Source organism: Nannobrachium achirus, assembly GCF_963921795.1.
Source record: "Nannobrachium achirus genome assembly, chromosome: 17".
NCBI classification, from domain to species: domain Eukaryota; kingdom Metazoa; phylum Chordata; class Actinopteri; order Myctophiformes; family Myctophidae; genus Nannobrachium; species Nannobrachium achirus.
The window spans coordinates 43,986,306-44,013,724 of record NC_137824.1 but is presented as its reverse complement, the minus strand read 5'-3'; the positions used below and the strand labels follow the sequence as shown (position 1 = coordinate 44,013,724).

The 27,419-nt window shown below is 43.4% G+C and overlaps 2 protein-coding genes across 2 annotated transcripts; both read right to left on the bottom strand.

The window, feature by feature from the left end:
* Positions 1-3,928: 3,928 nt before the first annotated feature.
* On the bottom strand, positions 3,929-4,261 carry LOC308302502 (NADH dehydrogenase [ubiquinone] 1 alpha subcomplex subunit 7-like; the record flags this gene model as incomplete). The annotated part of the gene is made up of 1 exon (XM_080746758.1): positions 3,929-4,261. One exon carries the CDS (start codon positions 4,259-4,261, stop codon positions 3,929-3,931), a length of 333 nt encoding a protein of 110 aa, XP_080602884.1.
* A 1,227-nt stretch (positions 4,262-5,488) lies between these two features.
* On the bottom strand, positions 5,489-6,190 carry LOC308302500 (ubiquitin carboxyl-terminal hydrolase isozyme L3-like; the record flags this gene model as incomplete). Its single annotated transcript, XM_080746755.1, has 1 exon — positions 5,489-6,190. One exon carries the CDS (start codon positions 6,188-6,190, stop codon positions 5,489-5,491), a length of 702 nt encoding a protein of 233 aa, XP_080602881.1.
* Between the last annotated feature and the right edge of the window lie 21,229 nt (positions 6,191-27,419).

Genomic DNA, 27,419 nt, shown 5'->3' with positions numbered 1-27,419 from the left:
ATGATCCAGAGTCCTCCCTCCTCTGAAACATAATGTCTACTCTAGATTGTGTCACACTAGTGCATTAAGTTGTCTATTCAAAAATACAAATTACAAAGTAAAAATATGCATTAGACCACATATTATACACAATGTGACCGCCCAAGACAGACGGACAGTCTTTTCGCTGGCTCTAACTATTCGCCAGAGCAGAAAGTGGCTTTGTGTTTATTTATGAATTTCCGTATAAGCACAGAACTCCATGTATGGAGATAACTAACGTCAAACAACCCAAACAAGGAGATATGCACGTGTGTTGTGTTTGATACCCTCACTTGGCACAGGTGCGTTTTTTTTTGTTTTTGTTTTTGTATATAAAATGTTCTAAAGCCACATTTCACTTAAACGTCAGATGAATGCATTTGAAAATACTGGTTTGGTCTGCCTGGAGTTGACCAAACGTGGTTAAGATAAATACAGAGATGTGAAATTCTGTCCATATCGTGCTCGTTCCTTACACAGCATTCTTTAAAAATGTATCTCGCCGATTCGTACAAGGGCGTCAATTGGGTATGGCAGGGGTATGCAGCTGCCATACTCTGGGTCCAGGGGGGAAAATAAAAGTTACTTTTAAATATAAATATAAATCCATGAACGTCTCTTTGTCTATCTGTGCTGAATTTAACAAAATGGTCACTTTAACAAGGTATTACTGCATAATGTGAAGAATAAATATATTCTTCACATTTTTATTCTCCCCATCATCTTGACAAAATGGTATATTCCCAGGTTCCGCAGGTCAGCTGCAATGGTGCAATGCATTATTGTTAATTGTGGCACGTTTACTAACATGCCAAGTTTAGCTGCAACCGTTCCAGGCTGCGATATTCAACCGACGAAACCAACCGTAGAAACGGGGGAACAAATACAATGTACTTCTTAACTCATTTGTAGCCGATCCCAAGTATACTCGCGGAATATACTTGAGTATTTATAGTGCCGATCCCGAGTATACGCGCGATACCGTACGTACCGTCCGTTCAAAATCGCACATTTATGGTGCCGATCCCGAGTATACGCGCGATACCGTACGTACCGTCCGTTCAAAATCGCACATCCACATGCACACAATAGTGATCCCTTAACATGGAAGCCAACGGTCTTTCTCATCTTTGATGTCCATTTTCTCCAAAAAACACTTTTGATGCCAAGGATGGCATTGGATTCTCGCTAAAATAGTACAAGCTGAAAGGCATCGATCCTCCATTACTGTTTACGCTTTGGACGACAACACTTCCGGGTAAATCTCAAACATCGTCAAGTAAGGAATTGTGAGCGCGATCTACTTCCGGCCTTCAAAATAAGAGACTAGCAGTGGACGGAGCAGGCGGCCGGCAGCTTGGACTTTTAACCCTTTCATGTCTGGAGCACTAAATACATGTATCATGCCTGTTGCTAAGGTATGGCCCACAAGCACCAGTCATGTTGCCATACTTTAGTTTTTTCTGAACTGACGCCACTGACCCACTCCAGGTAGTTGGCGAGCCGGTGGCATCCTTCTGTCTTTTTCTTTGTGGCACTGGTATTCTGCGGCCTGACGATCCAACAACACCTTGTTCGCGCCTTCAAAGTTTACGGGTCCAGACATCGTTACTTCCCACCCTTGCTTTCTGTGTGCAACCACAGCGCTTGTGAAGGAAAACTAGAAAGATGCAATTGGAAATTGCAAGTGTGGTTGCTGTGACGCGAGTCACACTTGCAAATAAATTCCATCTTACCATTTGAATTTCCCCAATTTAATAAATTGGGAAAATTAATTCACTAATAAATAAATTGCCATATATGGATATCTCTGTCAGTCCTTGTGCCTTTTATGCCCATATATGGAGATCCTGATGTCATCAATATTAAGCCCATATCTTGGAATACCCATATATGGGCATACTGTGTCAGTCTCATGTGGTATATATATATATATATATATATATATATATATATATATATATATATATATATATATATATGTCATATGTATATATGTCAGACATCTATGATGTCTCCATAATTTTGGGAAAAGTTACATTTTTGAGTGGTGGTAAACCGCTCCTAAGAGTGGCTGTGCGCGTGTCTGTAGCCTTTTTCCTCAGCGTTTTGCCATAGTAAAATGTGTGTATGTAGCATCATGTTTGTCTAGTGACCACCAGCGGTGGTCGTGCTTGCATAACGTCTTCAGACTAGGATTTGAGTCTAGGATGTACAGGCTATGCTACACACACACGTTTTGCTATGGCAAAACGCTGAGGGAAAAGGCTACAGACATACGACATATGACATCACTAGACAAACATGATGCTACGTACACACATTTTGCTATGGCAAAACGCTGAGGAAAAAGGCTACAGACACACGCACAGCCACTTATAGGAGCGGTTTGCACCGCTCAAAAGGAAATGCTATACCTGGGTTCAATCACAGTGGCTCAAAACAAGTGCCCTTCAGGAACATAATATACTGTAGGTATATAGAAAGTTCAGATTTTGTTGAGGCAGACGGCAGGGATAAAAACTACTGAGGCATTCCAGGTGAAAAAGAATAAATACATTTATTGAGCAAGGCGACCACTGATGTCATGCTATTGAATTAATTCTCCCCAGCATCTTAAATGAGAGAAATTCTAATGATTACAGAATTCATTTGCAAATGTGACTCACACTTGTAATTTCCAAAATTGCATCTTTCTAGTTAAACACATGTCCACATGTCGAAGTGTCCTTGGGCAAGACACTGATCCCCACATTGCCTCCAATTAATGTGTTGGTCGGTGTCAGCTTGCCACCATTGGTGTGTGAATGTGATTAGCCTAGTCACCTCCCAATGTATGAATGAACCATGTAAAGTGCTTTGAGCACTTGGAAAAGCGCTATAAAAATGCAATTCACTATTATACACATGGATATACACAACACACATCACGTATTGGATCGGCTAGCGCCACTCAAAAATATTTTGATAATGGCAGATCTACAAGTTATAAATAAATCCACAAATTAAATGTTTCATAGCATGTGTAAGTAAGCCTTGCCAAGCCATGAGGCCCATAGGGCAGGAGCCCATCTCCTGGACACGACGCTAGTATGACACAGGGAGTAACCCCCAAACTTGATGCTGAGTGCCAAGCAGGGAGGCACTGGGTCCCATTTTTCAGAGTCTTTGTTATTACCCATCTGGGGACCACAAGACCACTGAGCTGGTTATACAAGGACTGTGTAATTGAGAGAAAATGTTCTTGGTTACTTTCCACTAGGGCTGCACGATATGGACAAAATTTCAGGTCTCAGTATTTATGCCAAATATTTCGATATTGATACGATATGCGATATTATCGTACATTCAGCATTTTAAGTGAAAACTAAGAATTATTCAAAAAACTGCATATTAACATGTTAATATGCTGTTATTAATCACTCTTGAGTTTACGTGCTATTGGTTTCCCAAACTTGTTATTTGATATTCCAAGTGTAGAAAAAGTGAACACTAAGCATTCTTTATAAAACGAAAGATAGAAACGAAATAGCAGAATATCAGTTTCAATCTTAAGGCCCATTCCCACTGGGCCAGATAACAGATATGCAGAAATCTGGAGAAAGAGAGTTTTTTATCTCTTATCTGGCCCAGTGGGAATGGGCCTTTATTTAGATTGTTTCTGACCAAAAGGAAAACACATACTTTCCTAGGACACATGCTCTTATTTCAAAGTGTCTACTCTCGTTTGACTTGACAGGAACATGTTAAGTCAAAGTCATGGCAATATCACAGATCAATATTTCGCCCAGGGCGCTATTTTGGCGATACTCAAATTGCGCATGGTCATATTGCGACCGTGATACGATAACAATATATTGTGCTGTACTACTTTCCACCACTGGACGGGCGATGAGTGTTTTGCCGTTCAGAGGTACGGCTGGTCAGCGGAGAGGGGCGGCTCCTTACAGACGGGAGCAGGAGTCGACGGCGGCTTTGAGGGACCCCCACCGAGGGCCTGGTGTCCAGCAGCGAGGGCCCTCTTAGCGGGCACGATGACTGTGGCTGGAACACACTCCCTGCGTCCATCTCGGCTACAATAGTAGTTATCCGTGTCCTTGTGGCTCGGGCCCTCTGGCGGCGCGGCCGCGAACTGGGTCCTCTTGGACACCTCTCCGTATCGCAGCTGAAGTTTTGCTTGAAGGTCGCGTCCGGACAGTGTGTCTCGGAGCCACCGAACAATCCTTGTAGCGGTCGCCATCATTTGTTGTCGTATGGAAGGTCAGTCTGGTTTAACGTCGAGCCTTCTTTTCGACAGAGGAAGGTCACAGCAAATATATAGTGCTGCTCACCCTATAAAAGGTGTCATGTGATGTCACTTAATGCATTGGTTCTCAACATCAGGTCTGGGGACTATCAATCAATCCTAGTAGTACATGGCCACATGTGCGCAAGACGCAAGTTGATAGAGTGTAGTCTAGTTTTCAGTTTCCTGTCATTGTGGGGAAGGCTTTCACTGAAAATAGCTGACAAGCTCACAATGCGACAATACGGATGCTGGGCTTTAATTGCTTAATAAATAAATACATTATTAACCTTACGCACGGTGCTCACTTTGCATGGCATCAAACACGACACACGTGCATATCTCCTTGTATGGGCCGTACCTGTCTGTCTGCGTATTTTCTATGACGTTACTCTTGTGTGATGTTAGTCTCGTGCTCATATGGACCTACACACAAAGCCAGACATAGGAGCGGTTAGCACCGCTAAAGAAAAAAAAAAAGATGGGACCAATACAAGCATGGCTTCATGTGTTATCTCAGACTTCATGTGGTCAGACTATAATGACATAATCAGTAATCTACAACATAATGACTCCATATTTGGCCATATTACTATAGGATGGTTCGACCGCCTGGTTCGTTTCCTTTTATAGAGCTCCTCTTGGCTTCTGAAAGAAGACTGAGTCATAGTAGACAGCCGTCATCACATCCACCGCTGTCTGACCTCTTCATATTTCTTTTGATATTTGTATTCGTTATGTTCCTTCCCTAAACGACCGACTTAATCATACAAGAGTGTTGACCTGAAGTTGTGGAAATGCTTAAGATGCTACGTGCCTGTAGATTGTTCCACTGTTTAATATTCATAATTTTTAAATAATAATACAAAATAAAATAAAAAGGCTTTGGACATACAAGAGTTGTGATCGATCATGTGATCCATGGACAATCTGTCCCAGACAAAGTCAGATGTTGGAGTTTAGATCCTTCTAAGAGCACTGTACAAAAAAAATATTATAAACAAAATATATATCAAAAGGGGGGTCTGTGGCCTAAAGCATATCAAATTAGCGGGTCCTTATATGAAAACAAAACAAATGCACCCTGACATCCTCAGGTTTAACCTAACTCAAGGGAGAGGAGGGTGACCTCATTTGTGCACACACTCAAGAGCCGGGAATGTCCAACTGGACCGATGGTTTTCATGGCGACGCTTTGGAGAGCACCACGACTGTGAAGCGCAGGTCCTCCGGGTCCCGCGCCATGAAGGTCTTGCACACCCCCACGGCGTCCTCGAGGAACCTCTCCTCGGAGGTCTTCCCGTGGACAACAGGGAAGGGCTTGCGGCCGTCCATCTCGTACAAGACCCCCCCGACGTTCACCAGCGCTATGAAGTGCTTGTCCTGTTTCTCGTCGGCACTCGGCGCCTCGCTCTGCCCCTCCTGCGCGCTGGACGCGTGCGCGCCGCGGATGCCCTCGTCCTTCTCCAGGAGGGCGGCCCTCTCCTCGGGGCTCATCTCTGATGACGTGTCGAGGAAGGCCTTCAGCGGGGAGTCGGGCTTGAACTCCAGACGCTCCCGGTTGTTGGCTACGGCGTGCAGCAGACCCACGGTTCCGCAGGCGTTCCCGATGGTCTGCTTCATGAAGTAGACGTCTGCGGACACCTCCTCCTGCCCCTGCGTGTCGATCTTCTCTTCCTCCTGGAGCTTGAAGGCATTGTACGCCTCTGTGATGGGGAAGAGCAGGAGGACGGCGCACACCGGCCTCGGCACGGCGCTCAGGTCATCTTCGTCCAGGCCGTACACGTCCCCGAACTGCCAGCTCGGAAGCACGCCCATCTGACCGAGGAACTGGTTGATGACCTCTGGGTTAGCCTCCAGCGGTAGCCAGCGTTGTTCGGACATTCTTAACGGACAGTTGTTATTGAGACCTTTGACGTCTTAGCAAACAGTTCCTAATGGAAACGTGCCTTCTTAACGGTTCTAATTGGACACTTTGACTCCTTAACAAACAGTCCTTGTGGAGATTCCTTTCTTATAGAAACTTTAACTTCCTTACGAACAGTTCGTCAGATCTGAACTCTAGTGGATCGATGGGGTCTTCGAGGCAAAGTCTTATCTTTTCAGTTCCGAATCGGCTCAATACTGGTTCCGTACTCGCTGAGTAGGCTGGTTTTAATATACCTGCGTATATGCTTGCGTCATCACTGTTATGTCATGGCAATGTCAGCCAGCCCCGCGTATGGGGTTTCCAGGTCAGTCTTGCCCAAATATGGCAGACATTCAGTGGTGGAAGAAGGGACTCCCTTTTTTGCAGGTCTTTCACTCTGAGTGTATCATAAAAGCACCTCGGTTAAGGCAGCGGAAGCTTGTGATTGGCTGCGCCGAAAGTCGGGGGACGAAGATTTACTATTTAGGTTCGACCTCCTGTTGGTCCCACCATCTAAACCTAACCTTAACCCTCAGTAAAACTATGCTGGTGAATGCTAACCTGGTGAAATGCTAACCTGCCGACACTGGTTAATACTAACCTGGTGAATGTTAACCTGGTCGGATGAACGGGAGGTCGTCTCCACCTTAACTGAGGTGCTTTTTTGATACACTCGGACTGAAATACCTGCAAAAGAGGGACTCCCGGGGGAAGAAGTACTCTCAGAATGTGTTCAGTTTTCTGCTTTGACTGACTGATTGATTGATTGATTGATTGATTGATTGATTGATTGATTGATTGACCGACCCAAAAATGTGTCATAGCCTATATAAGTATGAACATAGTATTCAGTACATCAACAGAGCATACAATATATAAACGTATTACATGCCATCAACAAATACACATACATTTATAGAGGAGCCAAGGGAAAATCGTCTGCAGTCAGAGGTTGAAAAAGCACTCACATTGTGTAAAAGTATCAATATTGCAATTAATAGAAATAATACAAGTCTGGAACATTTACTTGAGTAAAAGTACACAAGTATTGGTATAACAAAATAGCAAATGTAGAAAATGTTCATTATGCAGAATGTCCCTTTTCACAAGTTTTCAAAGTACAAAATGTATACAGTATACCGAATCTTTTGAAAATAGCAGATCTACAAGCTCACAATGTGTCGCTTTGTGTCAAAACACTTTGTATCAAATTGTGAGCTTGTGTCCGAAATGCATTATATGGCTCAAGTGGGTTATGTATGTTTTGTAATAAGAATCCAAATCTACAAAGTAACTAGTAGTAAAGTTTTCAAATAATTGTATAGTGGAGTATAAGTACAATATTTGCCTTTGAGATGTAGTGGAGCATAAAACCAAAAAAGGACCATCTACACACCAAAATGTTTGAATTGTCCATTGTTCAGTGCATGACACCAGCATGCAGCTAGGTATAAATCAGAAATGGTACTGAGGGATGCTGGGACAATATGAACATTTCTTGTCATGATTATTGTGACCAAAGGAATTGCGATTTACAATATTATAGCGATGATCAAAATATCCCCAACATCCATTATCCTGGGACGGAACATTTCCCCCCAAAAAATAGCAGATCTACAACAGAAGCTTGAGCTTGTTGATCGTCTATTTTTCATTCATTCTTTTGCAAAGTTTGTTAAAGAGTGAAAAAAAAAAGAATACGTTATCAAGTACGTTATTTCCAGGTCCGTTTTACCAATTATAGATAATTTCATGATACATTAAAGCTTCTCGATATGATTATTGTCTGTATATATATTTTTTTGTCTGACCCTCACCTGAACCTCTTCCTAATTGTAAGTCCAAACATCTTCTCAAACATAAAACCACCATTTCTGTGTGGACGTATATGTCTCCTCACAATGATCAAAATACAATACACACGCACGCACACACACACGCACGCACGCACGCACGCACGCACGCACGCGCGCACACACACACACACACACACACACACACACACACACACACACACACACACACACACACACACACACACACACACACACACACTTATTCACTTGGCAGCTCATGAGTCACTGTTTCGTCTGCGTGGAATGATTTTAATTATTGAAGTTGGAAATGCAGATAAAGCATTGTTTATTCCTTGAAGGATAAACCGGCTTTAATTCAAGATCTCATCTCGGGAGATTCACACATAACCTATATTTTTCCTGATCTAATTATTGTACAGCACTGTAGAGTATCTGACTAGCTATGTTAGTATCTATGGCAAATTTTTACTTAAGTACTGTACTTAAGTACAATGTTGAGGTACTTCTACTGTAAATTACTGGAGTATTTCCAGTTTTCAGTACTTTTACTTCTACTACACAATTCAAATATTGTACTTTTACTAAAAAAAATACATATTTTAAAACATTATTTACTAGTTACTTTGCAGATTTTGATTTGATTCTTTTATTACAAAACAGCCTAATCACTCCAGCCCTATAGATATTTCAGCCATTTGAAAATAGACGATCTACAAGCTTGTAGCTTGTGTGGCCTATTATAGCCACCAGGAGGCCACAATAACATACCTAACCTGGTGGAGATGTGCTCGGAAGAGCACTGCTTCTAGTTTGGAATGGATTGGAATGGAAGGTGTTTACATCATAGAGTTATAATAAGAATAGAGAGGGCAACTGATATCCCCGCCCGTCCACTTGCATTGAGTTGCTCACCCAGCGCATGAAGCTTACTTCCGCGTTTGAAACGCCTCTGAAACGTGACTTAGTGGGGCGACTATTTGGCTTCTGAGCCAATCGCGACGGTCAGGGAGCGAGAAACGGGGAGGCGGGGGTAGCGGGGGGCTATCTGCCTCAACTGAACTAACTGTTTGAATAGTCGCCCCAACTGCAGTACCTCAAACGGCCACCATGTACTTTTTGCTTCAAAGCGCCCCCAGGGTTCTGGGGGCTTGGTTTACATGAGCATTTTAATTCTGAACAGTCATTCTGAATACAAGTGGAATATACATGCCCATGTAAACGCAGCGAATGATAGATAACATTTCGACTTACTTATTTTGATTTGAATGCGCTAGAAACCAACAGATGGCTTTGGATGAAACTTCACATAACATGTAGAGTCAGACATGCTGGTTCTTGTGTTGCTTACAGGTGGAGAAGGAAGTACCAGTCAGGTACTTCCTAAAGTATATATTAGCTGCAGCAGAACAACATAAACTGCGCCCCTTGCAGACAGGGAGATACTAATCTTAAAATAAATGGAAGAACTATGCCCCCTAGTGGCAGTTAACTATATTAAAGAATATGTTCCATTACCACTACTCTTTTGAGTGGTTTATTCATCATTCTTCCCTTTCTAAAAATGCACAAATTCTGTCTTTGAAATGCATACTCATTTATGGATACTCAAAACATATATTCAAGTACAGCGCTCAAGTACATGTACTGTGCCATTGTTTGGGAAGTGCTGTTCAGTGGTTCCCAAACTGTGGGTCTTGACCCCCACGGTTTAGGGAGGAGTCCCCAGATGATTGCCGGTAGCTTAGTGTGCAACATTGTTTTCTCACTCCACAGTAAACAAACCAACATGTAGTAAAAGGCTAGGGCTCCACCAAAAAGACGGCGTCGTTGACGTTGACGTCAGCAGTGGAGCACCCTTCATTAATTAAAATGGGAGTGTTCCCAGCGTTAACGTTGACGCGACGCTCAGCGCGCCTGGTGGAGCCGGGGGGGGTAAGTTCATACCAATCTGCACATTTCTAAAACAATTTCATGACTTCTAATTGGCCAAATTGTCTATTATTACGCAAGAAAGCTGCGTTGTGAGCTTGTTAGTTCGGCTATTTTCACAATATTTATCTGGAGTCGAGTCAAACTAAATGTAATGCCTTCAATTCCAAATGCTTATCAGGGTGCGTTGGGAGGGATATGATTCTTTTGCAGGGTTTTGCGGCACTGAAACATTTGTGAACCCTTGTTCTAGCATTTGCTTTGGACTTTATATTTCGCTGTAGTCAGATGCGGCTATGCGAGGCTGGTCTGTGATGGCTAATCGTGCACAGATCGGGCCCAAGCTGCCACTGCGAAGCCACTTAGAGGGAGAGCAGCTGTTGACGTCAAAGGCCTCGTAGACTCTTAACCCAGCCATCTGCGTGTACTGACGACCTCCTTAGATCGCTGCCATGCCGCATTGTGTGATGTCAACCGGACACCAGTAGACCAAGTATTGTTGTCGGTGTGTCAGGCAGAAGCCTCTTATCTCCATATTCAAACATTTAGTGATATTTATTTATCATCATCATCATCATAGTGCAGCCTTGCAAAAGCATCGGAAGTAGCAGATCCGCGAGCTCGAAACGTGGCGCGAAACGTGGCGCGAAACGTGGCGCGAAGCGGCGCGTTTCAAGCCTGTCCCACCCAGGTATGCAGGACCTGGGTTAAGCTGGCGGGAGTCAGGTTTGTTTGGTCTGGCCTCCGGAAGGACGTTAGAGCCTGGGCAGGCTTGTGCGTGGCTTGGGCGTGGCGTGGCGTGTCAGCGCACCAAGGGCACCGTTTCTAGTGCCAGAGAGGCGCTTCGACCACATAAATGTGGACCTGGTGGGCTCCCGGCCCCCCTCCCACGGATATACTTACCTTGGGGCGGCAGTGGCTCAGGGGTAGAGAAACCATTATTAGAACACGGAGCGTTCCCGAAGGGTTCCCAGTTCGATCCTGGGCTCCCCCAGAGTTAGTGTCGAAGAGTCCTTGAGCAAGACTCTGAACCACTAGTGCTCCCGGTGAGCAGGTTGGTGCCTTGCAAGGTTTCCTCCGCCATTGGTGTATGAATGTGTGTGAATTGGGGAATGTAATGCACAATCTCTGTAAAGCGCTTTCGATAAAGACGCTATATAAATGCACCATTTACCATTATTTACCTCCTCACCCTGGTGGACAGGACCACCAGGTGGCCGGAGGCTGTTCCCCTGTCCTCCACCATGGCAGCAGAGGTGGCATTCATCGGGTGCTGGGTTTTGGCACGCCAAGTGACACCACAAGCGACTGTGGCCCCCAGTTCACCTCGGAGCTTTGGACTGCGGTCGCTGAGCACCTGGGGAACGGCCGTTTCGGCCCTTTGGTCCACCCCCCGCTACGTTGATTTATTTTTAGTTTGTTCACTAATTGACTGTTCTGTTGGAATGTTCAATGAGTGTTATGCTGCTCTAGGCTGTTTTGTTTTGGGTGAATTCTGGGGGGGCCTGTGCACATCGAGAGACTGGAGAGACATTCACCGACGAGGTTTTGTGCATTTAAGAGCTGGGGGTTAAACTAGCGAGTTAATTCCGGTTCCGGGTTTTGGTTGTGGTTATTGTTGTTGCCTATGTGAATGTACAATTGTGTGGAGAAGAGTAATGAAAGAGTAATGAGTGTGAATGATGCTGAGATGGTTGTCATGCCAATGGAGGTTTAAGTGGTTAAGCTTTCTATTTTGCTCCCTAACTCCTTTGCTTCTAGTTTCTCACATTTTCTCACTCTATCAAACCAATTTACTCCCTCCCGTTGCTCTCCATCCACCTTCACCCCCTCCATCTCTCTCTCTCCCTCTCTCTCTCTCTCTCTCTCTCTCTCTCTCTCTCTCTCTCTCTCTCTCTCTCGTTATGCCTTGTCAGTCGTTCAGCTCCCGCTGATCTCCATGCATCTGTCTCGTTTTAACCTTGCAGGAAGTGAGAGCAATGACAAGATTCCCTTGCACGCACACGCACACGCGCAGTTTGTAAAACTATCCTTGTGAGGACCTCACAACATTTCAGGACAGCGGTTCTATGAATTCAATTTTTCTTTCTTCTTTTCTTTTGCTATACTGCGTCTCTGACCCTATATAACCCTGAAGCTGAAAATAACCGGACGACACGAGCTCCTATGCTTTAGCTCACAGAGCGTCAGGCTGCGACGGTGCAGTGTGAGCTTGCAGATCTGCCATTTGCACGGGCTGCGACAACGACGATGGTCCCTCACAGGGTTCACAAGTTCTCTCTCTCTCTCACACACACACACACACACACACACACACACACACACACACACACACACACACACACACACACACACACACGCATGGCCGCACACACAGTTACCCGCGCAAGCACATGCCCTCGCACACACAGAACATTGGCATTTTTACCAGAAGACTAAGGCCAAAAAATAGCTGATCTATGGGCTGACAATGCGTCACTCTGCGACACGTTGTCAGCTTGAAGACTCCAGCGCGACTATGTGAGTGTAAATCAGGCAGAACTCTATCTCTACTCTCTAAACCAGACCCATGGCAGACCTGATTTGCGTTGTACTTGATGAGTTATTTTTCCTTCTGGTTAAACGTCAAGTGTAAAACATATATATATATTTTCAATCTGTTCTAATGGAAACTGACAGGGACGTGCTGGCCATTGGGAAAAGCGGGACAACTCCCGAACGGCCGGTCCATTCCTGGCCGCTCATCAGTTAGTATTTGGGGCCTCGCGGTGTGTCCGGAAGGCAAAGAAATCTGGCGGCCATATGAGGGCTTCTCCAGAGTATGGGTACGGTCACGCCAAACTACCTATGATAGTGGATTCCCAATTCCACCAATGTATTTCAATGGGAATGGAGTGTTTTCCTGCCACCAGAGGATTTCTGCAAAATAACGCTCATTGAAATGCATTACCGGAATCGGGAATTCACTCTCACAGGTAGTTTGGTGTGGCCGTATCCTGCTATTTATATATTGCAGCATTGATACTTATAATCTGAGTACTTTTTACACCTCTGGTCAATGGTCTTCACAACGTCTGTCTCTCAGTTCACTTATGGTAACATATTGCAAGTATAGTAATGCAAGTACACACACACACGCACGCACGCACGCACGCACGCACGCACGCACGCACGCACGCACACACACACACACACACACACACACACACACACACACACACACACACACACACACACACACACACACACACACACACACACACAGACAGACAGACAGACAGACGCACGCACTGGCACACATTGTTGAGCCATCCATCACAATCCAGCGATGGCATCAATAGCGTTTGTCATATCTAGAAATTGAAATGATCTACAAGCTTGTTGACTTGAGACCCCCGGAGAGATGCTGCTGCTGCGGCTGTGGAAGATGAAGCTTGCATAAATATTTTGTCAGTGTTTTCAGTGATATACCGTTTCTTTGCGATTAGATAGATAGATACATTTATGCTTTGCTATATCACATTAAACACTGAAAGAGCTAGGCGTTTTTACTGATAGCTGAAATTCATGTAAAATAAGTGCTGAAAACACATGTGAACATGGGAACACACATTAATGTCGCATATAATGTACACTTGTGCATATACACTAGGAGGCACCTTCTTCACAAACACGGACTGCATTTGAGGCACATATGAGCTTCTTGCACCTCCTGCAAGCAGTCTGCTTTCCTGTCTGCTGTTGTAGGACACACTGAACAGCGTTTTCTCTTGTCAGATGCTTCAACTCTAAGTTCACTGTTTATTTTACCATTTCTATCATTTGGATTGTTTGGAATTGAGACAGAGTCACTGTATGATGATGATTTGTTAAGTTAAAATGTATATTATTATTGTTTTTTTAAACCAAATTAGCCCTATTCACGCCCCGCCCACTGAGCAACTTCCTGGTGCTGAAGTGACGCTTTGAAGGTTGAACCCAGCTACAAGCCCATATAGAGTTAACACAGAAATCGCAAATTTAATGCAATTTCCGAATAGTAAAGTATAAATTATGGCTAGCATGATCAAGAACACAATATGCTATAGTAAAAGGCACAAATTTGTTGGCTTTAAGTCCAGTGATTTCTGTGTTAGTTTACCCTTCAAAGCTGACATCAGCACCAGGAAGTTTCAGGTGGAAAAATGTTAAACTTCTACCATTTTCTTTCAAATGAAAATGTAAAACGTGTCAAAATGACCCAAACAGAACTTAAGGGTTAAGAGAGAAAAAAGAAATAAACAAGCCAAACAAAACTGCAACCTGCAGCTACAGCAATTTACAATCAACTTTACTGTTGATCAGTTAGGCCTACAGTATCACCATGAGGAGCAATTTAACTCTCGTTCTCACAAAGAAATGTCACTTAGCATTCCTTAAAAAAACGTTGCCAACCATGTCAATAGCACGAAGATATCGTCGTTGTCGGGTGGAAACCTCGTATCTCCAAGTTTCAAATTTGTACGTTTTTTTCCGCAAAGTAAAGCCCTGCTTTATCATACAAGGCCATCGCACAAAAGTAGTGAAAACAGCAGATCTACAAGCTCACAACTCCTCGCGGTGCGAGGCATTGTGTGCTTGTAGATCGGCTGTTTTCACTAGTTTAAATCATTTTTAAAATGATAAATGAAAAAAGGAAGGTTTTGGACATACAAGGTTTTCACCCAGCAATGTCGATATGCAGCCGTTCCACTACAGTATTGTGTGTGTGCGTGCACGTGTGTGCGTGCGTGTGCACAGAGAGAGAGAGAGAGAGAGAGAGAGAGAGAGAGAGAGAGAGAGAGAGAGAGAGAGAGAGAGAGAGACAGAGAGAGAGAGAGAGAGATCCAAGTGATGAGCGAGATTGTGTCTGGTTACATTAGAACTAATCACCATGCTTTGCCTTCAACCCTCACTCTCCTCTCCTCTCCTCTCCTCTCCTCTCCTCTCCTCTCCTCTCCTCTCCTCTCCTCTCCTCTCCTCTCTTCTCTTTCGATATCTTATCACTCTCATGCTGATCTCAGCGGACATATCTCTCTGACCCTGCATGCGTTCTTTCCAATTTCCTTATGCACTATCTCACTGTCAAGCCTCCTTCCTCTTCGTCCTGCCTGTCTCTCCGTCTCTCTCTGTCTCTCTGGACAGCACACAGATGAACCCAGCGGGAAAAGTACTAGGCCTACAGTTCCTACTTAAGTAAAAGTATCAATACCTCATGTAGAAATACGCCGGATAGACGCCCGAGGTGAATGGCCAGGAGGGCGAACAGACCTGTATTCAACCCACTTGCCATGCTCATTGCTCAAATTTATTAATTTAACTCTTTCACCGCTATGTACGTTAACGCTCGCCCCATTCAGGCGTGTTACTATTGCCAAACAAGCGGCCATTCGTTCGTTCTTTACCTTGTTTGAGCACTGAAAGCAGATGAGGGGTGCAGTAGAAACAGCTCCCCTAACCCTGCTCTCAAATCTTGACCACACATAAACAATGGAGGCGAAATCACTTCCTGGCCGTTTTCTATGGACTGGATCTAGAATATGCATTTCTATGCGCTGAGCTACGAGGGGAAGCGAGGGACATTTGCAGCCTCATTCACTGCATGTGGCTTCCCCCTGCAGTCAGTTTGGCTCGATTACATCTATGCATGTGTATTTAAAAAAAAAAAAAAAAAAAAAAGTTTGGAAATAATGCATGGATCTATAACAATATGTAAAGGTAAGCTACTTTTAAGCTACTTTGATGGCAGTAGCACAAATACATATGTGACTGAGTATGACACTGGGGCAGTCATTTTGGAAGCCACTACTTTAGACCACAGCTGAAATTACTTTTTTTTTTCTTTTCTAAAATGTGATAAAGCCACAAAAGCATGTCATAAATATCAGGCTACATTTCACTTAAACGCCAGAGCTTAACTCTGCATGTAAATAAGACTTTTTTTAATTAATGTGACAGATCGGGACATAATTCTGTTGGTCCTCCCAAATTTAGTATCAGTTACATTTCCCAAAAAATTGCGGCGTTAATTAGGTATTTAAGACCTATAATTCCCTGTTTTTTTCTGTTGCCACAAAGGAAAAATAAATCCATCTGACACATTTGCGCTGTTTCCTGAATGAGCTCTTAGACGGAGCCTGAGGCATGCATGCACGCATCATGGTCCGCATTGTTACACGGAAAAATGTGACCGACCAGAAATGTGTTGCCAGCCTGTGGTGGTTGCGTAGTCATTCTACAGGTTACGACCGGCTACGAAATTTGGTGTAATTTGGGGTTACTTGCGGTCATCTAACTATTAGCGAGTCAAGAAGAACTTTGTGCATGTCTTGTTTACTTTAATTTACATGGCAGGGAAGGATTCACACTATTTTTGGATTTACTTGGTGAAAGGATTAAGGAATAAAGGATAGATCAACGTCATTACATTATCCACATTGAAGCTGTACGCAGACAGCCACGCACACAGCTGACAGCCACAACAATCCGGTAGGCTGCACTCTTTTTACCAAACTTTCTCACAGTGGGTTTTAATGGTCGGTAACGGTAACGGGTAGCTCGTTAAGTTACAATTGTCATTGGGTAGCGGAGTAACGTAACGGATTCGTTTTTCAAGTCAGTAACTAAAGTAAACTAACAAGTTACTTCAAAATGTAACGATACCCAACTCTGTTCATGTGTTCATCCATAATGTTTCAGTGATGTTGAGTGGTGCTTGGCAGGTCATACTGTATTCCAGTAATAAAACAATGACTGTTATTGATTTTGAAGATGAACAATGTGGCTGTTCACTGAGCCAGTTCTCATGTCCATGTCTATTAGCTCCACTCATGACTTGTTTTAGACTACTGGTTCTCAAAGTGGGTTCCGGAGACCCCCAGGGGTCCTTGGAGAGGGGAGGGTGTTCCAGGGGGTCCCCAGTTAGAGTAATACATACATGTTCCGTAACTGCCCGACCTGACAAATGGTCTCCCATTGGTCCCGGGCACCTGTGGACGGCCTCCCGGAAAAAAAGGGCAATTCATAAAGACCAAGATTAGCTAGTTATTATCGCCTCGTCCATCATTCCCCGCGAGTCATTTGAAAGGCCTTTTCTCCTTCACATTTTAATGGAGTCGGGACCTCGCCAGAGAAATCAATTTAGTCTCCGGGACGTTAGAGTCTCTCATGGCATTTCCACAACTTTTCTTTTTTCTTTCTTTTTTTTTTTTTTTTTTTTTTTACAGCCGACCGGGACCAAGACCCTGTAACGAGCTGTTTAAGTGAGTCACAGTAATGTCAGCGACAATCAGACGCGTGTCAAGTCCAGGGGTCTTCATAATTGTTTCAGGCCAAGGACCCCCTAGCTGAGAGAGAGATGAAGCAGGGGTCACATCTCATTTTTGTATTAAATTTTTTCTACATTTATTTGAAAACTTCGGTTCTCTAAATCACAACGCACTGTGAGTTTGTAGATCTGCTATTTTCACACATTTTGTATATTACTTTTGGTGTTTTAAGTACATTTTGATTTGGTACTTTTACTCAAGTAAATATTGAATTCTGGACTTTTAAGTATTTCTACAGTGCAGTATTGATACTTGTACTTGAGTACTTTTCCACCAATGCATTCACTCAAGTACAAGTACTTGAGTACACTTTTGAGGTAGTTTTACCCTAAAGGAGTATTTCCAATTTCCAGTACGTTTACTTCTACTCCACTAGCTTCCCAGAGGCAAATAATATACTTTTACTCCGCTACAATTTTTGTAAGACTTTAGTTGTTACTTTATAGATTTGGATTATTACTACAAAATACACCAAAAATAACCACTTCAGCTCTGTATACATTTAGGACATTAAAAAAGAATAGCAGATCTACAAGCTTACAATGTGTTGTGTAGATCTGCTATTTTCAAAAGATGTTTATACATTTGGAAACTTGTGAAATGGGACATTCTGCATTATAAGTCACGGTTCTTTAAGTAGGCCTACTTTTGATACCAATACTTTTGTACTTTTTTTTTTCAGGACGTTTACTTGTGAGTATTGCTACACTGCAGTATTGATAATAATCAACTACTAAAAAGAGAAAAAGAAAATACATTTAAAAAAAAAAAAAAAAGAGTATAGCCTACTTTTTTCCACCAATGCCTTCAGTGAGCTCACAGATAAGAGTACCACGTGAGCGGTGGTGGTAAAGTGCTTATGACATGCAAAAGAAAAGTGGGTAATCATCTGATTAACTAATATGATTGATAATGTAACACTGGGAATGGCATAAGCCGTAAGCCAATGAAATGAATTCATACCATTTCTATATTTTTTTTCGGATTTTCCTGTACTGTAGTACTGTACTATAATGTACACTGGATTCTGTCGGCTGCGAAGTGACCTTAAAATGAAGATGTCTTTCATTTGTAAATCTGTGTAGGCCTATATTGTCTCTGTATACACACACACACGCACACACACACACGCACACACGCGCACACGCGCACGCACACACACACACACACACACACACACACACACACACACACACACACACACACACACACACACACACACACACACACACACACACACACACACACATTTTTTACATCAGTATTCATCAAATCAATTTCATGGTCATGATTCACCAGCATCTTGAATGGCTTGATTCTGGGCTTAAACATTTTTTTGTATGGAAGACTTTTTTGTGGCACAAAAATAAAGAAAAAGAAAAACACTGCTATGTCCTAGCCTAGCCTATAGCATACATGGGCAACTGGTGGCCACATGCGGCCCCCACTACTACTACTGATATATTATTGTCTAAGTTAACATAAGTATAACTAAATGCATTTGAAATCAAATAAAAATGTTACTTTTCAGGATTCAGAATTCAAAAATAGCAAATCATTATTCAGGATTCCTGTTAAAAACTAGAAGTGCACTCTGTCGAGGTGCCAACTTGCATCTTGTGCACAAGTAGGCCATACATGACCTACTTGTGTGCCAGTGTGCTCACCACAAGCTCACAATGTGTCACATCACGACACATTGAGAGTAGGGATGGGTATCGTCTACGATACTTTTAATGGTATCGATTGCATGACGTCGATACTATCGGGTATCGGTTCACGTAAAAACGAACGATACCTCATTTCGATACTCTGGAACGCACGCCTGGCCGGTCGCATCTGTAACAGTTGGGCTACTGAGAGTTTAATGACTGCTTTAATAGGCTACACTTGTTAATGTGGAAAATAGCCGACAATAGCCTATAATGTTTATGATACTTATCCAACGTCTATGCTCTCCGCCACACTGTGTGATCATCATCATCACCTCTGCTCGGTAGAGCAGTTAAACTTAAATAAAAAGTATCGAAAATGGTATCGAAAAGGGTATCGTATCAATTCCCAGGTATCGAAAAAGGTATCGTATCGATTCAAAGGTGAACGATACCCATCTCTATCGGCTATTTTCAAATGGCTGAAATGTATTAATAGGCTTAAGTGATTTGTAATAATTATATAATTATAGTAATTATATATATATATATATATATATATATATATATATATATATATATATATATATATATATATATATATAACCCCTCGGATTGTATTTCTTGTCCTCTAACATTTTTACATTGAATGTAACTCATATTATGAGCAGTCTCTTGTCATAGGCATTATTTTTTGTACTAAGGTACTTTTTCTTTTTCTTTTTATTACCACTGAAAGGATGCCTGGAAGCATGCCACCTTTATTATTGGCTACGGTGCTGCATTACAAAAGTGTATAGATTGTCATAAAAAAAGAAAGAAAAGAAAAAATAACAAGTTGCTGAAAAACGTTGACATCCAGTACATTTTGATACCAGTACGACATCTTGTCAAACAACTCTATGAAAATGTTTTACCTTGCAACATATAGGTCGCAATGTCTCTCTCAGCTAAGAGGTCCTTTGGCCTGAATAAAATAAAGAAATAATACAAATAAAATTAAAATAAATGTTGAATACCCCATGCATTAAACTGCCAAAAGCATTGGCTGAACGATATGAATCTAACACAGTGGCGTCAGTTCAGAAAGAGCTAAGGTATGGCAACATGACTGGTGTCTTGCACGCGCGCGAAGGCGCGTGTGCAAGACACCAAGACTCCACTTTTAAGAAGTACATTCTATTTTCCCCCAGTTTCTTCAGTTTCTTGGGCTGGATGTGGCAGCCTGGAATGGTTGTTCAAGTGCAGTTATGGCATGTTAGTAAACGTGAACATTTTGTAAAATTTTGCATTTGTAGTTATTTTACTGTAATTTAACAACATAATAACTAGAACAGATAGACATTCATGGATTTATATTTTAAAGTTACTTTTATTTTCCCCCCTGGACCCAGGCGATGGCAGCTGCATATGCCTCTGCCATACCCAATTGACGCCCCTGATCTAACAAGTACCAGTTTTGGACATACAAGGTTTCCCATGCGTTGGAGGCAGAGATAAACGGCTTTGTAGTTCTCTTGCCGGCCGACAACAAAGCGAGCGTGTTAAGTGGGGGGGGGGGGGGGGGGGGGGGGGTGCCTGGGGGGAGGGGGGCTGTGATGAGTGACCCCCGCCCCTCCTGTGTGCAAACCGGCCCAGCTCAGACGCGCACAGGGTGACAACATCCATATCGGGTGGACACACACACACACACACACACACACACACACACACACACACACACACACACACACACACACACACACACACACACACACACACACACACACACAGGCTACATTATTTATGTTTGGTGAACAAAGCATATGCTTAGTCACAAGGGTGAGGCCATTCATAAATAAATCAATGAGCAGCATTTGTTGTTGTCATCTGTCAGCCTGAGCGTAGTCATGTCACCGTTGCCAGGTGGAAACCTTGTATGTCCAATATTGCTACGTTTCAGGAAATGGGGTAAAAAAAAAGAGACATGTGTTCCAAAGCATCCAATGTAATTACCAGTTAAGCTGGCCTTACATTAGCAGATAATCGGGCGCGATTAAATCGGGTAGCATTAAACACTACAGGATAATTGTTTACGATTATCTGACCAGATAATCTAAACACGCTCACACTGGCCGCTTTGAAAAGTCGGGGACTCCGCACGCTACAGGATTCTATCCAGATTGAGTCGGGCCTGAACACAGCAATAATAAATAATAGGCTATAATGAATACAAAATGCCACCTGGCTGTTCTGAGCTTTCGCCTTGCAACACGCACGCACACGCAAACAAACACATTAATGTTATCCACTCAACACACCATCGCCTCACTCAAAGAAAAAAACAAGCTTCAATATGGAAGTTGTGTCCCATTTTGATGATAATACGGTATAGAGCGCTCGTTTTCACCAGCGTCGGCAGGTGTGACTGGTAGCGGTTATTTCTGCTGTTTGTGTTTTATATAGCGTCCTAAAACAAACCCACTACCGTTGAGTTTTAATTCCCATCGTCCCAATCATGATACAACCTAATGGACGGTATGAAAAGTGTGTGTGTGTGTGTGTGTGTGTGTGTGTGTGTGTGTGTGTGTGTGTGTGTGTGTGTGTGTGTGTGTGTGTGTGTGTGTGTTCTTGTGTGTCAGTGAGTGAGAGAGAGAGGGAGAGATGGAGAGAGAAAAAGAGAGCGATCGCTCAGATACCATGCTCAGACTTGCGTCCAAGTTTTCTCTCGGTCCGCCGCTGCTGTTCCAGTCTTCCAGACCATCAGTGATCCAGAAAATATCTAACATTTTTGAAAAGAGTCGGGCTGGCCCCGATTGTCCTCCGAGCCACTCGGCTGGGCTCAGATTGAATCTGTGAGCCCTCACACTAGACGAAAACTATGCCCGATAGTCGGGCCCGATTCTCGGGCCCGATTCAGTCGCAGGCAGCCCGATAGTCTGGAGGGTAATTAAATGCTCCGATTGTCGCGTAGTGTGCGGCCAGCCGGCCACCTTAAGACTCCCTAATCAGGAGATACACAAACTTTAGAAGGCAATTGTAGCCAATCAGGGGGAATATGGGAAATGGAACAGATCCATGTTGATGACATGACTTTAGAGATACCGTGTACCGCTTTGCATGATTTTAGGCCAAAATCTGTTGGAGCATTGTCCAAAAATGTGTTTAGCATGTGTTAGGAGGTGTGTGTGCAAAGTTTGGCATCGATAGGGGCAACGGTTCCGGAGATAAGAATAGGGCCAAAAATGTGACGTGATGTGACGTGACGTGACGTTATTATATCATTTTAGTCATCTAAATCTAAAGTTGATTTAGTCGACTAAAATGTATTTCAGCGTGCTTTGATAGCGTCATAATGCCTGATTTATGCCATGTGGCGAACATAGATGATCTACAAGCTCACAATGCGTCACAGACATGCAGTAAGCTAAATATGTCAGCTGTTTTTGCGAACAACCAAGCACAACATGACTCGTCTTTTACTTCTCCACTCCACTAATCCCTCCCCATAACATTTTAGTCCAGTTGTTTGTAATGTGTTAGTTGTCTGTTTATTTAGTCACCATAGCTTAGCTTTTATTTTGTTTTTATTTAGTGTTTGTCAGTGAAAACATTTAGTCGCTGAACATCTTTCGTCAAGTCGACAAAATGCACACTGGTTGTAACTCAGGTCCATTTTACTAAGAATAGCGTGGTTTAAGCGGTGAACACATGCTGTGGCTCATTGTATCTGGGCTGCCCTCGTTCAGGGATTTCCACTCCTAAATAGAAAGAACATGGCGAGCGGGTGGAGTCCCTTCAGAGCCTTAATGACATGCCTCGCCACCTTTTTGCACCCACAGTATTTGGCACCAGTTGTGGAACAATGTTAGTAACTAGAAGTTTGTCCGGCTTAGCCGGCCCCATCCTAGTGTTTGCGTGCTTCGAGTGCTCACACGCACGCGCACACACGAACGCGCACAGCTGCTCCAAAATATGAATATGACAGACAGAAAACAGTGTGTTTTGCAAAACAAAACAAAAAGCAACATGGCCGAAAATCTAGTTAGGTGGACATGGTTGGGACCGACTTGGGTAGTTACATAATGATCCAAGGGGTTTGTATGACCTTCGCTTTTACAGGCCAACACGTGAATTGGCCTGTTATAGCACCACCACAAAGTAGATCAAACATTGGCCCAGGTTCTGCTCAAGTCTCCAGGGATTGTGCGTGCAAAGTTCCACGTTTATCGGTCCAACGGAAGATTAGTTGTTCACAGACACACGGACACACAGACTGGGGGAAAAAATAGCAATATTTTCATCCTTGTCTTACCCCTTAATTATCCCTAAACTTCTTTGCCTTTTTTTTTTACTATTATGAAAAACATTTTAAAATACTTCAAATAGTCGATCTACATCAAACGTTGTGAGCTTGTCAGCTATTTGAAATATAAAAAAAGATGTAGATATTTGTTTATTTTAAATAGTAAAAAAAAGACAAAATAGTTATAGCATTAACGAAAATAATGCTCATAAACTGCAGGCTTCGCCCGTTTGGCCTGGCAACTCTCCCTCTCTCTCTCTCTCTCTCTCTCTCTCTCTCTCTCTCTCCCTCTCCCTCTCCCTCTCCCTCTCTCTCTCTCTCTCCCTCCCTCTCTCTCCATACATATGGCCAGCTCGTTGGTGCTTTGAACTCCTGCAACTTTCTCTACTGTACGTCCACGTGTGTTAATGTGGGACGTCCTCGTGACCGGTTCCCACATGATGCTGTTGGTTCCCACAGCACCAGTTTGCTGGCTGGCAGCTCTTGATGTCTTTGGCGGTGTCCTGCATGCTATTCTCATTCTCCTGGCTGCTATTTTAACGCTTACCCTTGGTATTCCCCCATACAGATTCTTGTTGGTAACATGGATACATTAGATAGATAGATGCTTTATTTGTCCTTCCGGAAATACTTTTTTTTTGCACCAAGCAGCCAACAGGACACAAAATCACAACACACAATCAATATGTATACAGATCACACAATGATATAGGATAGGCTATAGTTCGAGAGCCATCGCATATCACATATTACACATTTGGAATGTGCAGAACTGAGATGGGGCTTTTATTCATACTTGTGGGTACAACATTTGTCCCCACAAGTATCGGAGATCATTTGATGATCTCAAAGCCCAAACCTGCAACGAAGGTGCTGTATACTGTCGTGCTGATGGTAAAAGGTTGTATTGACTATAAAGCAGGTTCATTATATCCCTAGCAATAGCGTTTTCCTTCCTAAGTACCCAGGTGCCAGGTCTCATACTGTACATTGACACCGTCGGCGTGAGCGTCTGGGAAACCGGGGATTTCCCCGCTGGGCCGCTAGGGGGAGTCCGGCGAGCGGGCCGCTGCAGGTCACTGCAGTGTTTCAATTGAAACGGGCCTCGGCCGTCAATGCGAATGATCGTCGTCCATCAGAAACCCCCATTGCGGCCCCTTTCTGTAACGTGTTAGTTCTGCCTATGTCCTGTTGCCAGGGGGGACTCCGACTGCCAGTAAATCTCAGTCCAAATAAATGACGCTCATATGTGAATGACACTCTATCGGAAGCCCCCCTCAATGGGCCCCCTCTATCACGCTGTCGCTGTGCCTGTGACGCTGCACACCGATTGGCTTCACTTTGTAATACGAGCTAGGCGCGCGGTTTAGTTGTTGGATGGACTATCAAAACAAGTTGTTATTAGTTAGAATACATCACAGAGCCTTTCAAACGAGAGAGCATTTGTGAGTAAAACCACTAATTAACAAGAATGCACGCTCATTTTAAGATGGCAACAACAAACATGGACGCAACACTGGTCTGTCGCATCCTATGGTCGCATCCAGTCAGATGAAACATGTCATGTGGACAGCTGGACACGTTAAAACGTTACCTTGAATGGAATATATCTGAGGAGCAATTATGTCAACTTCCCCAAAAGGCTGTCCTGTCTTATTAAACCAGACGCTGGGACAGCATCCACTGCTTGTATTGTATCCACAATATAACTTGTGAGTATCCTAATTTATTACCTTAACATGTCACGCCAATGCGCAAATGGTAATGTGGGTAGCCTACAGTAATTAATGTACAGTATTTGTGCAAGTTGGCCCTACATTTGTGGATAGCCTATGCATTATGTTCAAACAGTTCAATCCAAAACATAATGCTTATAGTCCAGTAATTTTAGGCCAAAATTAGGCTAAACCTAAAACAAATTGCAATAGTAGCAAACTCAACTGATTCTGTATCCTCATTATATCCTTAGTGAGAGAAAAAAAGTCCCAAGGAATCCCATCAGGGCAAAGTTTTGAAAACGACCTACCTACCTTCACTTACTATACACTATAATATAAAGGAAAAATGACTCCCAAAAAAATCTGCTTTAAGTGGGATGTGAGGGATCAAACTAGGGGTTTTTAATTATTCGGAATCCATTGCAAGCATTTGTTTTGCACGAAAAACATTCATTGGGCAAGAAATGGCCACTCAAAATGATGGTTTAGTGATGAGTCATCAATTTTCACAGTCTTTTGGGGTCCGTTTTTAGTGTGGCGTTGGAACCGTTCATTTTGAGGAGGGGGTGCTCAAGTGAAAAATTGACAATTAATTAATAAATAATGCTCAATTTTGACAATTAATTAATAAATAATGCTCAAAATTTTTTTGCTCGCGCGCTACGCGCGCTCGCATAGGGCCGGTCTGATGCAAATCCCAGGGCTGAAAATTCCTCCCACACCGAGCCTGTACATTGATGTTCACTTTTGCTGATGTTAACATGCAACAATCTGGTGTAGCACCTCTCCAGAGACTTCTGCAGGGTTGGTTTCAGGGTCCAGCATTCTCTGCCATAACAGGAGAACATACTCTATCTTTGCATAGAAGAGTTTGATTTGTCGAGGGAATTGACCCATGAGCCCAGGTACTTGACTTCCTTCAGAGCAATGCCTCCTGTCAGAGGTGAAAGTTCCGATAGGATGTTATAGGTGTTGGCTTCGGTTTTCTTGACGTTCAGCCAAAGGCCAAACCTTGGCACACTCTAGCTCCACTCTGTTCAGGAGCTCCTGTGCTGGTTCCACGTGGTCGGAGATCCGGCTGAAGTCGCCTGGTGGGGGGTGTCGTCTCGAGACCTCCTTGGTGTTATAGTGCAGTGGTTCTCAACCTGTGGGCCGGGACCCCCAGGGGGGTCCCCAAATTATTTTGGGGGGTCCCCAGATGAATATCTTAATGTGCAACATGGTTGTCTCACTCAGCAGTAAACAAATCAACATTTTCTGTTGAGTGGTTTTCTCACTCAGCAGTAAACAAATCAACATATTGTTTGAGTTTATAGAGGGTATCTTCACGTTTCTAAAGTGACAATTTAATTACTTTTTAATACCTCTAAAATTACAAATTAAACCTGGCCAAATTGTCAAATATTAGTTGCAGAAATAGTAAAAATAGCCAATCTACATGATCACAACGCCTTGCGTTGCGAGGCGTTGTGAGCATGTAGATCTGCTATTTTCACAATAGAACCGTGTTATACAAAATGTTATGCCTCAACTCTTAGTGCTCGTCAGGGTGGGGGTCCCCAGTTAAAATATGATTATTTTGGGGGTCGCGGCCTGAAAAGGTTGAGAACCACTGTTATAAGTGAAGCCAAGATCCTGCTCTCGTCCACTGATGGCCTCCCTGAGCACACAGTCCAGGATGAAGAGGAGGTCAAACTCCCCATATGGGGTAACTAAAAGGCCCCTTTTGTGTGACGCTGTAGTATGATCAAGTAGGCCACAAAAAAAAAAAGAAGATAAAAAAAGAAAAAACGTTAAAATCCAGGGATGAGAGGTTTCTGCCTGACAGCAACATTACATACCGGTAGCTAAAATCTAGAATGATATGGATGCTTTCCTGGAATTAATGGGCTAAATAAGGCATTAGACTGAGTCAACACTTCTCAATCTGAAGTTCAAACTTCAGGGTCAATTTCACTTGGGGCCTTTTGGAACATATGCTTCTGCCTTGTTTGTGCTATCAGCACTGGCTCGTGCTTGACACCACTACACAAGAATAATTGATTTTGCTCGTTAAAATCTCGTCCCCAGATGGGATTAAAAGGCGTACAAATGTAACGGGGAGGAGGGGGGGGGGGGGGGGGGGGGGTCAGTTTTCTGGCAGCAAGCCTCCCAGAGCTCATAAGTAATCACAGTTGCAGATGCACTGTCTGTCTGTCTGTCTGTCTGTCTGTCTGTCTGTCTGTCTGTCTGTCTGTCACAACGATAACTCGGAATATTTCAATTCCGTTTGGATCGAATTTGGAAGAAGATATGAGGTCAGGGAAGGGGGCATGCAGGCCTGCATTATTGTCTCCACCAGCCGAAGGCTGAGGGAGAGTATGTTTTCCCCTCCGTCCGTGCGTCCGTGCGTCCGTCCGTCCGTCCGTGCGTCCGTCCGTGCGTCCTCGCAGTTTGTGAGCGCCTAATCTCAGTCGC